This window comes from Schistocerca cancellata, chromosome 5 (assembly GCF_023864275.1).
Source record: "Schistocerca cancellata isolate TAMUIC-IGC-003103 chromosome 5, iqSchCanc2.1, whole genome shotgun sequence".
Taxonomy (NCBI): domain Eukaryota; kingdom Metazoa; phylum Arthropoda; class Insecta; order Orthoptera; family Acrididae; genus Schistocerca; species Schistocerca cancellata.
In genome coordinates, this window is record NC_064630.1 from 526,215,882 (window position 1) to 526,229,757 (window position 13,876).

At 42.6% G+C, this 13,876-nt stretch overlaps 1 protein-coding gene across 1 annotated transcript in view; it reads left to right on the top strand.

Annotated features, from left to right (window-relative positions):
- The first annotated feature begins 381 nt into the window (after positions 1–381).
- Positions 382–13,876, top strand: part of LOC126188656 (juvenile hormone acid O-methyltransferase-like) — a 53,159-nt gene continuing 39,664 nt past the window's right edge. The window contains exon 1 of the mRNA XM_049930260.1: positions 382–752. Within this exon, the coding sequence (XP_049786217.1) occupies positions 382–752 (371 nt within the window). The remainder of the gene's footprint in view (positions 753–13,876) is intronic.

A 13,876-nucleotide genomic window follows, 5' to 3' on the forward strand; every position in this document is an offset into this window, starting at 1 on the left:
GCTCTTTAGCTGCTTTTGGCCTGTGATTTTCACATATGAATTATTGACCATAATTTCTGAAACATCCTGTATTTGGCAGTCGAAGTAGCGCGCTTAGATTTTTAGACTGGATCGTCTGTGCCCCTTTATATCTTCTTGTCCACGCCAAACGAAGTGATGTAGCTCTCAAGCAACTCGACACGCATTCTAGATGAGCCACGTCGTTGTCCCGATTTTCACTTTTGACCTGTCAGAGACTGAGTCCAGCCCGTACCGACCGTGCGAGCACCAAGACATCGAAACCTCACTTGCCCTTCCTTGCTTTTTTATTGTCCGCCTGGCATGTATATGCTCATCAGCTCATAAAGACAGTAACAATAATGAGAATGACGTTACAGGCAAATGAACGACGCAGAACTGTACGCCAAATCGAGCAGCCTCCAGCAGCAATTCGTGAACATGGTGCTGGAGGAGCTGTGGCCGGCCCTGGAGTGGCGGTGCGAGCAAGGCACTGTGCTGGACGTTGGTTGCGGTGCTGGTGACGTCACGAGACACGAGCTGCTGCCGCGACTGCCGCCAGGAGTCAGCGTTCTCGCTGTAGACATCAGCCCCGCCATGGTAGCCAAGGCTGCAGACAGGTTCTCCGGACCACGTCTGCGCTTCCGTCAGCTGGATATTGGCACGCCGCGTATTGAAGAAACCGACGTCTGGAGGTTAGGTCCATTCCGAAAGGTCTTTTCCTTCTTCTGTCTGCACTGGGTGCAGGATCAGAGGTAAGTAGGTTCTTAATACATTGCACTAAAGTAATGATTGGTCACAATACATACGTCAAGTATGTCCCATCTGAAATGGCTAAATATGTCCGGTAATTGTACACTCTTCTTTGAACGTTCTCTCTCTCTCTCTCTCTCTCTCTCTCTCTCTCCGCACCATCAGTCCTACCTGGTAAGTCCTGCACTAACGATAAATACTCAAGGATCAGTCAAAAGAGAGTTTTTTTTGAGCTATTCATTTTGTTTTTCCTTAGAGTTCTTCCTGTGACTGTCAGTCAGGCTGTAAGACGTTGTGGTCTCCTGACTTTCATTGCTTACATATTCTGCCATCACAATCATATTCCGCACATCAAGACGCTTCATTCGAACCCAAACTCGATAAGATAAAGTCAGTGTTGTATGAATTAATGTAAACGATATGCAATTAACAAGTAAGTGCACCGTGGTTGAAATACTCAAGGCTGGCGTACACACATACATTCCTGACACGACGGTCACAGGAGCTTTCAGTTTGGGAGAGAAACCGCACAACGGGACGCCAGTACCTTCAGAGGACGACCCAGCCTATGTCGGCCGGTCACCGCCCTTGTAGCGGACAGCGTGGGCTCGAGTGAAAGGGGGGAACAACCCTGTGTTCAGCTTAAAAGCAAATTCCGCTACACTGTGTGGGAGTTGCCAGCCTATGCATTCTTTACACATAGCACGCAGTTTCAGAGATTTTCACAGGGAGACAGCAAACGCCAAACGCCAATGCTATAGGTTTCTGGATTGGTCGCCTTAAACGAAACGTCATTCTCCCGTTTTAGAAGAGCAATGCTGATTGGCAGACGATATTTCTGACGCCTTGAGCTGAAGGAATAATGGAAGAGATCGAAAGATATACCCCTTCACGTCTGGCGTGGAGAGGTGCTGTTCCGTTGTCGCTCTTGGAGTGAGGAACAAGTCTCTCCTCAGTACTTCACTGGGAGAACACCTCTGTCGAGAGCGAATCGCAGTGCTTGCGATTAAGCGTTGTTCACTGTGTTGGCAGACACACTTATTGTACGGTGTGAATGGACAGAGTTATAGTTAAACGCCTGCGAGCGAATTTTGAGTGGCATCGCAGTGGACTGATTATCTGACCGGTGTACCACGCCAATAGTTAGACCAGGGGCGAATAGGAATCCTTGACTTCATCAAGGCATAGGGAGAGTTTGATTGGCGAAGGTCAATCCAGACAGAACGAGAGTTATCTTATTTGTCAGCAGTGAGCGGCGCAAACAGCAGTCATCGCAGCTTGCGGTATTGTGCGCTACAGCTATTGCGAGCCCCATATTTCCTCCACAACAATACCGACAGTACTCTTCACTGCATTTCACACATGACAGCCTCGACCGTACCTAGCAAAATTCTAAAGGACAATTATTCAAGTTGAGTATGCATGCCTCTCAGCCATTCTGCCAAGTCAACAACCATCTTAAGCTTCGTATAGAAATTTCATTAGCGAATCCTGTCCTTGAGAGGTAACTTCACATCCTGAAAAGAACCAGGATATAACTTGTTCAATTCATAACTAAAAGTGCCATTGTGATTTCTCAGAGCAGGCCGGAGTGGCCGAGTGGTTCTAGGCGCTACAGTCTGGAACCACGCGACCACTATAGTCGCAGGTTCGAATCCTGCCTCGGGCATGGATGTGTGTCATGTCCATAGGTTAGTTAGGTTTAAATAGTTCTAAGTTCTAAGGGACTGATGACCAAAGAAGTTAAGTCCCATAGTGCTCAGAACCATTTTTTTGATTTCTCAGAATTTTTGCAAAATAAATAATAACTTTCGTTAGTTTCATGTTTTTCTTACACTAACTAGCACTACTCCAGTACCCAAGTATCCCACTAGTTACATAAGAAATTTTGTGAATTTTTGTGTCATTTCCTTACAGCGGACGACTCCAGAAGATATTTATTGCTGAAAGTTTTTCAGGCATTTCTCTTTAGAACGTTAGGAGCGTCTGTCTGACTTCTGTAGTAGTGTGGGGGTGGAAATTGCATCTTGCAGGAGCCACAGGGTAAAGGGTACATCTCAGATTAATCCGTTGCGCAGAATAACAGAATAACAGATCAACCCCACACCTCAGAAGGCGCTTGCTTTTCATGCACTTACAACGAGGCCAACCAGCAATCGCACTTTGGTAACTTTCTATATTTCTAGTGCTTGAAGCTTGGAACTCAAAGAATCTCTCCCATCACCCTTTAGGTGCAACTCTCATAAATACTCGCGGAAATTAACTTTGAAGTTTTTCGACTATCCTTACCGGGCCAAAACAAGGACATTTTCCGGCAAGCAGCGTGGCTCTGAGATAAAGTGCCCGCATCCCACCTGGCGGGCCTGGGTGTGGCTCCCACTGAAATCAAATTTTTAAATAAAGGTGCATGTTCTGCGAGCATTTATGTGAAGTGTAGAATATATACACACACCAAAAGCGTTCTGCATTACCTCGGTTCCGAGAGTTCCGGAACCTGTACAGAAAAATGGAATAGAAATCAACATAAACATCATTTACGCCATTTTTATTGCTCATGAAAACCGCACACTGCATGTTGTATCATCATACAGCGAGACCTTCAGAGGTGGTATTCCAGATTACTATACACACTGGTACATCTAATACCCAGTAGCACGCCCTCTTGCATTGGTGCACGCCTGTATCGCCGTGGCATACTATTCACAAGTTCATCAAGGCGTTGTTGGTCCAGATTGTCCCCCTCCTCAACGGCGATTCGGCTTAGATCCCTTACAGTAGTTGGTGGGTCACGTCATCCATAAACATCCCTCTTCAATCTGTTCAACTGTTCAACTGCGTGTGAAATCTTATGGGACTTAACTGCTAAGGTCATCAGTCCCTAAACTTACACACTACTTAACCTAAATTATCCTAAAGACAAACACACACACACCCATGCAAGAGGGAGGACTCGAACCTCCGCCGGGACCAGCCGCACAGTCCATGACTGCAGCGCCCTAGACCGCTCGGCTAATCTCGAGCGGCCCTCTTCAATCTATACCAGTCATGTTCGATTGGGGTTTGTGTCTGGAGAAGATGCTAGTAGAGCGATGTCGTTATCCTGAAGGAAGTGATTCACAAGATGTGCACGATGGGAGCGCGACTTGTTATCCACGAAGACGAATGCCTCGCCAATATGCTGCCGATATGGTTGCACTACCGGTCGTAGGATGTCGTTCACGTATCTTACAGCCGCTACGGCGCCTTCTATGACCACCAGCGGCGTACGTCAGGCCCACATAATGCCACTCCAAAACAGCAGGAAACCTCCACAAATTGGTTCAAATGGCTCTGAGCACAATGGGACTCAACTGCTGTGGTCATCAGTCCCCTAGAACTTAGAACTACTTAAACCTAACTAACCTAAGGACATCACACACACCCATGACGAGGCAGGAATCGAACCTGCGACCGTAACAGCAGCGCGGCTTCGGACTGGAGCGCCTAGAACCGCACGGCCACCGCGGCCGGCGGAATCTCCACCTTGCTGCACTCGCTGGACAGTGTGTGTAAAGCGTTCAGCCTGACCGGGTTGCCTCCAAACACGTCTCCGACGATTGTCTGGTTGAAGGCCTATGAGACACCCATCGGTGAAGTGAACGTGATGCCAATCCTGAGCGGTCCAATCGGCCTGTTGTTGGTTCCATCTATACCGCGCTGCATGGTGTCGTGGTTGTAAAGATGGACCTCGCCATGGACGTCGGGAGTGAAGGTGCGCATCATGCAGCCTATTGCGCACAGTTTGAGTCGTAACACGACGTCCTGTGGCTGCACGGAAAGGATTATTCAACATGGTGGTGTTGCTGTCAGGGTTCCTCCGAGCCATAATCCGTAGGTCATCCACTGCAGTAGTAGTTCTTGGGCGGCCTGAGCGGGTCATGTCATCGACAGTTCCTGTATCTTTGTATCTACTCCATGTCTGAACAACATCGCTTTGGTTCACTCCCAGATGCCTGGACACCTCCCTTGTTGAGAGCCCTTCCTGGCACAGAGTAACAATGCGGACGCGATCGAACCGTGGTATTGACCGTCTAGGCATGGTTGAACTGCAGATGACATGAGCCGTGTACCTCCTTCCTGGTGGAATGACTGGAACTGTCGGCCCCCCTCCGTCTAATAGGCGCTGCTCATGCATGGTTGTTTATATCTGAGGGTGGTTTTAGTGATATCTTTGAACAGTCTAAGGGACTGTGTCTGTGATACAATATCCGCCGTCAACGTCTATCTTCAGGGGTGATGCAAAACTGTTTTTGATGTGTGTAAAAGAAACAAAAAATCGATAGCGCTTGAGACTGGTAATTGCTGGATAGTCTCATTTTGGTCATTACTTTTTTCGTTTCCTTCCATTTATTACGTATATTTACGTCATTTAGTTATGAAATTCGTGAAATATACGCTAACACATCTAATTGTAATCTTTATGAAAAGAGCTCGTGTTGTTATTTCTAATTACATAAGTAAAATAAAGCAATTATCAGTCTGAAGATTGTTTTGAACACAGTGCTTTACACTGATGAGTCAAATCATTATGACCACCTTTTTAATAGTGCGTTGTTTCATTTTTCAAACACAGGACATCCGAGATTCTGTTTGGTACGGACTCTACAAGTCCTTGCCAGGATTCCAGAAACATGTGGCACCAGATGCCTAGACGCAAGCAATTCCCGCAAATCACGAGATGGTGGTTTACAGGCACGCAGCTGTCGTCTGATGTGTTTTCCAGTGGATACAAATCAGGCACATTTTCTGTCCAAGACATCAATATGAGGTCACTATAATGCTCCTTTAACCACTGGAGCATGATACTCACCTTGCAACACGGACAGTTGTCCTGCTGGAAGATGTCATGGGGAGGGGGGGGGGGAGACTTCAAGCATGAAGCCAAGCAGGTGGTTTGCAATAATGTTTACGTAGGGCACTGCTGTCACGATGCCTTCGATTACCTCCACAGATACCATTGAAGCCCAACTCATAATTCTGCCCTCACTGGCTTGCATCTGTGGCGTGGTGCGTGTTTCGTGCAGCCATTCCCCCGGATGACGGCGTCTAAGGACCTAACCATCGAACTGGTGTAACAAGACAGGCGGCACGTTCCCACCGATCCACAGTAAAAATTCAGCGATGCTGTGCCCACTACAATCATAACTAACGATGTCGTTGAGTCAACAAAGGAACATGTAGGGGTCGTGTGATGTGTAGGTCCATGTTCAACAATGGCCTCTGAACGGTGTGCTCTGAAACACTTGTGTCTGCTCCAGCGTTGTCCTATGTCGTCAGATATGCCACAAATCGCTGCCTAAGCCGGATTATACGAGTTTTGTCCGGAAAATACGTATAAATGTTGAATAATGTCTTTATGTTACGAGTTGCAGTCACCGCCAGGTGGGACTACTGCTGTAATCAATCCCATCAACGCTCAGTTAGAATCAGAACACTCTGCGTGAAGGTGGGAGTGTGCGGCAGCTTGTTGATAGTTGCCCTTTTTCACCTGCCGTCGGCATGGAGCTCTCTCTGATTGAGGAACAGCGCGTCAACGTCAAGTTTCTTGCAAAGCTAGGCAAGAATGGCCGTGAGATTTTTGAGTGTTTGAAACAGGTTTACAGAGACAATTCTCTGAAGGAACCAACCGTGAACAAGTGGTTAAAAAGGTTCCGGGATGGCCGAGAACAAGTGAACGATGCCCGTCGGCGTCAAGTTCCGATTCAAATGTTGAACAAATTCGGGCATGTGTTCTTAAAGACCGTAGATTGACAGTCAGAATGATTGCTGACGAGCTGTGAATTCCCAAAACAATCGTTCACGAAATCCTGACACAAAAACTTGAAATGAAGAAATTGTGTGCGAAAATCGTACCGAAGCTCTTGACGCCAGAACAGAAAGCAAAGAGAGTTGAGTGCTGTGAGGATTGGTTGGTAGCAGAGGAACGAGAGGACTTTCTCAATCGAGTCATCACTGGAGACGAGTCCTGATTTTACGAATTCGATGTGGAGCTCAAATCTCAAAGCAAGGAATGGAAACTAGCAGGAGAACCGAGAACAAAAAAGTCGCGAAAATCAAGGTCCAATGTGAAGACAATGTTGATTGTTTTCTTTGATTCTAGGGGCATTGTTCATAAGGAATTTGTCCCTCCCGGCCAGAGAGGGAACAGAAATTTTTACGTTGATGTTCTGACACGTCACAGAGCTCGTGTGGTCCGAGTTCGACCGGAGTTAGCAAAAGTAGGCAGCTGGATCCTTCATCACGACAATGCGCCCGCTCACACGTCGCACGTTGTGCGCGAGTTTTTGGCCCGAAGCTCAATCACCCCCTTATTCACCCGATTTAGCCCCGTGTGACTTCTTCATGTTCCCGAAATGCAAAATGGTGCTTCGGGGGCGGCACTTGGGAACTTGGGAAATGTGGAAGCCATCAAGGCGGAAACGACACGGCAACTGAACAACATCACAACTGAAGACTTTCAGCAATGTCATCAACAGTGGAAACGGCGTGGGCAGAAGTGTATCGCGTCTCAGGGAGAGTACTTTGATGGAGACCATATTGTGATACCTGAATAATTGTAAAATAAAGTTATTATTCAACTTTTTCCGGACAAACCGCGTACAGTGGGGGATCTTCCGACCTCTACGTTTTGTGATGAGACTGGTCGTCCAGTGCCATACAGCCTACTCGTTATTTCACCATACTTCAATGACGACAGTAGCACGCCTATAGGCGACCAGCTTCGCCGTTTCTAAGATTCTCGTTTCCAGCTGCAGCGCCACAACAATGTGCCCTTTGTCAGAACTGCTTATATGAGTGGATCTCCACATTTGCTCCCGTATCTTCGCTATAATGACTACCCATTCGTCTCTCTTCCGCTTACTTTCATGCTTACTGCGTCACATTTCCGCAACACCACCGGAAGGCATCCAAGCTCGTGGCGGGCAGTTATCATAATGTTGTGGCTCATCAGTGTAGTAAGCATGGTCCTGTTGGAGGTGGTGTGCCGTTGCCTTCCTCTGACCTTTGTACTGAATTATCCAGCCAGTTATTTGGGGATCTGAAGTTTAATGTGGATTCCTAATTTTCCAGAGATGAAAGAAGTGACAAGTGACAGATAAAAATTCTAGGATTGTATCACAGACAAAAATTGTCTTCATTGCAAAAACAACTTCTTTATCATCTATCTTTTATAAAAGTTTGTTAATGAACATTGTTTAAATAAAAAAATACAAATTTATCTATTTCTTTGCTGTTGAGTTCTGCAGCTGTGGATTATATTATTTTAATCAATAGGGCAACCTACCACTCACTTTGCTATTTGTTTTTGCCTAAGGTAATATGTGGTTGGGACATCCACCCATCATCAGTTAGCATACTGCATGTTTGAGTCTTTAGACCGTACATAGTTACAACATCGACAGCAAACTGGATGCTGCTGCTGCTCTGTGCAAAATAACAATTTTGTTTAGCTACTGCTCTTCACGAGTTTTATATTTGCGATATATCGTTTTTTAGGTGTACTTTCCTTATACTCAGCTTCTTGTTCTCACAATTTGCGCATTTATGGATGTGTCGTAAACAGTTATATTTTGCACAGAAACAGTACAGTATCCGCCACGTTGGCAACTGACATCTTTGCTTTGGCAACTGACATCTTTGCTTATGTCCTAAAAAAAGTCTGCCGTCAACGATTATACAGGGTAAGTCAAAAACGAGTTACAAATTTAAGTGACATAAAATTTTATTTACATTACTTACAAAATCGGTGGATGTGTCATTCTGTAGTGAACAACCTCAAGTTTCACATAACAGTGTTAAGTGTCATTTTGGTTCGATGTGACTACAATTTGTGATGTGGCAAACTTCACACCGGTACCTAATCAGTTTCTTACCACACTCGTTGCAGCAAATCGCACGTAGCTTATGCAACGGCAGTGTAGATTCGTTTTTTCAGGTCGGATAAATTGTTTGATAGCGGAGGAACATACACACAGTCTTTAATGAAACGCCAGAGAAAGAAATCCAGTTGTGTCAAGTCTGGGGAGCGAGGTGACCATGCGATTGTCCCTTTACGGCCAATCCACCGACCTGGAAAGCGATTATCGAGGAAACATCGAACTTCCGTGACGAAATGAGGTAGTGGACCGTCTTCCTGATAGTAAACCGTCCCATTTCACTCATCTTCATGGATTTCATGAAACCAAAACACATGGCGAACACACTCTGCACCACTGAAAGTAGCCATTTTAAGTCTGCACTACACTGGCGCTCCTGGTGGCGGAATGAGGTATTTGTGCACCATATAAACCAAAACTGACATTGTCTGCTAGAAAATGACTGCTATACCGATTCTATAAGTTATCGCAATAAAGTTCTATATTATTCCAAAGTTGTAGAGTCCTTTTTGACTCACCCTGTATTTTGCTTACAGGTCGAAATTATATTTTGCTTAAAGGTTCTGTATGACTAAAATTAGATTGTATGGGATATTATAAAAATATCTTGTGGAATTACATTAATCTTATATAGATAAGCACCATCTGTGAACAACCTCTATCAGGTTGATTAAAATTCTTCTGAGTGTTGTACTGCTTTGTTGTATAAAATACTTTAAAATCTAAGCTAATTAAACCTATTGAAGACTGCGACCTTGCCCTTTCTTTTTTATTTTTCCTCACAAGGCGATAATGTCTGCTGTATCTATCAGGCTAATGGGAGAAATTTTTATCAAAGCTATAGACGTATTTTTTGACAGAATCATCAGATATCCAGGTCAACTTTTGCAGTGGTCCATGTTACACCATAGGTGCAGACAAAAGAAACCTAAAGGGCTTAGTTATAGAGAAGGCTATTTACTAATGCATCGAGAATGTACTTAATTCATTAGACAGTAAATTACAATATAGTGGTATATTTTGTGACCTGTCATAGGTATTTCACTGTGTAAACCGCAATATCCTTTTAATAAAATTACGATATACTGTTGTAACAAAAATTGCTGCAAAATGGGTTAAATTGTATCTGTCTAATAGGAAACAAAAGTTTCAGTAGGAAAAAGTCCTGTATTAAGCAGTAAGGCATCATCTAACTGGGAAATAATTGCATGCAGCGTCCTGCAATGTTTCATCATAGGCCAAATGCTTTATGTTTGTGAATGACCTTTCATTAGTAACATTACCAAGTAGCAAGTTTGTTTGTTTTCATATGGTACCAAAATTGCAATAAATCGCAAAGCAAGATTAATATTAAAAATATCAGTTAACAAAATTTAGATGGATATTGATAAAGATCCCTAGTTACTTCTTTGTCACTAAACTGAAAAAGAAACCCCGCTGTATAGAACTCAAAACTTGTAAGAGGATTCCCCTGCAGTATGCGCCTCAAACAAAATGAGCAGATAGAAGTGTTGGATACTGTTAACTCCTTCAAGTTACAACTTGATAATAAATTTAATTATTGTGTACATAAAATCTAACTTCTGTACATCTTCAGTGCAAAAATATGATCAGTGTAAATGGGTATCATAAACTGATTTATCAGAACTGCCTCACCGCATTTCACATTTACCTGCTTTGCGACAAGTTCGTCACTACCTTTTTAAACGAAAATGTATTTAATACTTTTGCTTATTTCACTTCGATAGGGACCATTTCATTTGAGATGCATGGAAAGTACATTAAAATATCTCTTTTAATTCCAAACATGTAATGTATATCCCTATTTTAGGACCTATTCTACAACCTTTAGGATTTCCTCAACATGCATTTTTGCAACAAAATAATCTAAGGTAATCCAAAAATCCGACGATAGGCGACAGGAATTCATTTTTGTGGCAGATGTCCAGAAATCACTAATTGCAGGTGAATATGCTCTAAATGGCGTAGAGTTGCACAGAAAACACCATCCTTGATCTGAGGATCAGTGGAAAAACATTTAATTGACAGTAGCGTGATAGGGTATGATGTAAACTGAGGTAAGAAAAGTAATGGAATACCACCTAATATGATGTCGGACATCTTTAACGCCAGATTTCGCCGCACTGTTCCAATACGCTGGTCGTACGTCCTGCATTAATTTCTGCTCTTATTTCACGCAGTGTTGCTTATCTGTTAGCAATTATGGCTCTCTGCAAACACCGCTGCTCTCAGTCGTTAAGTGAAGGCCTGTCTGTCACTGCGTTGTCAGTAGTGAGAGGTAATGCCTCAGGTTTGGTATCCTAGGAAAATTCTTGAAATAGTGCATCTCGGAATATTGCATTCCCTAACGATTTCCGAAATGGGATGTACCATACGTCTAGCTCCAAGTCTGGTAATTTGCATCGTGCGAATATAATCACGTCGGAAACATTTGCACATGGATCACCTGACTACAAATGACAGCTCCGCTAATGTATTGTTCTTTTATACCGTGTGTCTGCGATACTATCGCCATCTGTATATGTGAATATCGCTTCCCTATCACCTCACAGTATCTCTCACATGGGTTGTGTACGTGGCAAATAGCTGGGGAAGGGTATATAAGAGTATGTGAGTGTGCTGCAGCGATAGTGAAAATTGACGGCTAATAATTGTTGTGCAGTTTGGGTTAGGAGCACTACATTTGGTCGATAGAAGACATATCTCTAAGAACGTATATTAGGTTACAGCACGCATTCCAGTCCGTGACAACAGTTTGAAATTGAGTCTTTTATTTATCATCATCATGATGCTGCTGTTCACAGTGCAAGGGACACCACTTTATATTTCAAATGAACACATGCTTCTGAAAGTTCGTGCCCAAAAGCTACTGATACCAGCACTTTTCGGTGTCGGCATTCCAAGGATTGTTCTAATGTCAGCACATTTTTCTGCCACTCAGACAACACTACTTGTTACATTTAAGGGCGCTGGCCTGCTTTTCCGTCCCCGGTTCACCGACATTGTGATGCTCTCAGTCAACCGATGAGGGGCGGGGGTGGTTGAGGGGGGCAGGTGTACTGCTTTGAGCAATGTCATCACAATCTCAGCCAACTGCTGGGAAGAGAGTCACTGCTTTCGAGCTCTGTTCTAGCTCTGTCGTGAAAGGACCACAATTAATTTTGATAAATTGTTTGTAAAATGCAGGTGTATCTGCCTAATGTGTAAATGCGCCCATTCTAGCAGTAAAAGACATGTGCATCTTCACACTGTAAGTAATTAGATGACTGATGTTACGGTTTTAAAAGCTTGCAGTTTGTTATATAACAATTCTTCCTTTTTAAGAAATTGTATGAATCTAATCAATTTTATTGATCAGCTTCTTTTGAAAATAATAACAGTGATATAACACAATAACAATTCTTTCTTAACAATAAAAAATATTATGATCAATAATATTCATGTCTTTTGTTTCTACTTTAAAAGATGCCTTATATACGAATACTAGTGAAACCTGGCAGACATTGCCCTGTCTGTGTATATTTATTTAGAATCTATAATTCGTTGTAGAAAAACAAGGAAAAATGAAGTTTAGCTCATACTGATAAGAGTCCATTGTTTTTATTAGTGTAAATTATTGATGAACTGCAATAATTTTTTATTAATATATCATGTTAGTGAACAATATGTTTGACTATTCCATTTGCTGCGCAACTGAACCATCGTAAAACAATTGAAAATAATGCTAATATCTGGCATAACTCGAGTGGATAAGGAATATTTTTGGTTTCCTATCAGATGTACACATGTGCAGAGTTTTTGGAGTTTCTAGTCTGGAACAAGCAACATACAGTTCGCCATGAGGAAAACATGGATTTTGTAAGTGTAATCTGGCAAGACGCAGTCACTGTGCTTGAATTTTGTTGATTGTCATCGTGAAAGTGCGACCCACAACAAAACTGTAGTCAAACGGCGTTTGAATGTGAAGGTCAAATCAAAGGGAATCACTAGAATGTGCGGATTCAGCGCATCTTCTCCCTTACATCTGCCGTTAATCATTGTCGCACCGAGAGTCTGGTCCCATTCCACCACTGTGGCGTGTTGAGGTTCCAAAGAATCAGTGTTGCTGAGGCAACTTTCCACATCAATGTGTGTGGTGGCATTTCAGAAGGCTCAAATGAATTGACAAATTCTACTGGGTAGTTAACAGCTTGATCCTCTTCTGTAACAGTGTTGATGGATTCGTGTTTCGTAACCATACCAGGAATTTTCAACTGGATATTATTTTTGATTCGCTTGCGTTATCATTCTTTGGACTTCAAATAGCAGGCTCACATCGCCAATTGTGATTCCTGAAGTTTTTGGCGATGTTTGGAAAAACTTTCTTTTAAAGATCTTCAATTGATGACTGTAAACAGAAGAATGGAACGTCATAGTTATTCATGTCAGGGTACAGGAAACAAAATGAAAATAGCATTCCATTTCAAACTCAATCATCAGTTACTAATCATAGCCACAATCACCATGTGTTATTACAGAGGACTGAGGTGTCGTTCTGATTCTTCTGGCCAGTTGAACAGTATGGAAGTCGATATGCTCCAGCGCCATCAACCAGCTAGTTACAGTGAAATAGATACCATTAAAACCATTAAAAATACATGTATGTACCAACCTTCATGGTGATTGGCCAGATGGTGTCTAAGTTCGTTAATTTCAAACAGATATACCAACGTCCATTTTTATGTGTAAGATATGCAGAGCAATAATTTTCAGCAATTTCTTTTCTCTATACTTATAATTTTTCTTTACTTATACTCTTATATACTACTTTTTATACTTATACTCTTATACTTGTACTCTTACACTACTTATATTTTCTATACTAATACTCTTATATACTACTTTTTATACTTATACTCTTATACTTGTACTCTTGCACTACTTATATTTTCTATACTAACACTCTTATACTACTTACATTTTCTATACTTATACTCTTTTCTCTATACCTTATATAGAGAGATACAACACTGAAATAGTACCTCTTTTGTTACAATAATTTTTTATACTTCACCGATAGCTACGTTCATATTTGTAAAAATAGTACTATCAGGTATGGAGATACACTATATTTATGCTAAAACTAATAAAGAATCTACAGATACTACATTTTCCATTGTATTATTAGAGAACAGAACTTTCTTCTCTGT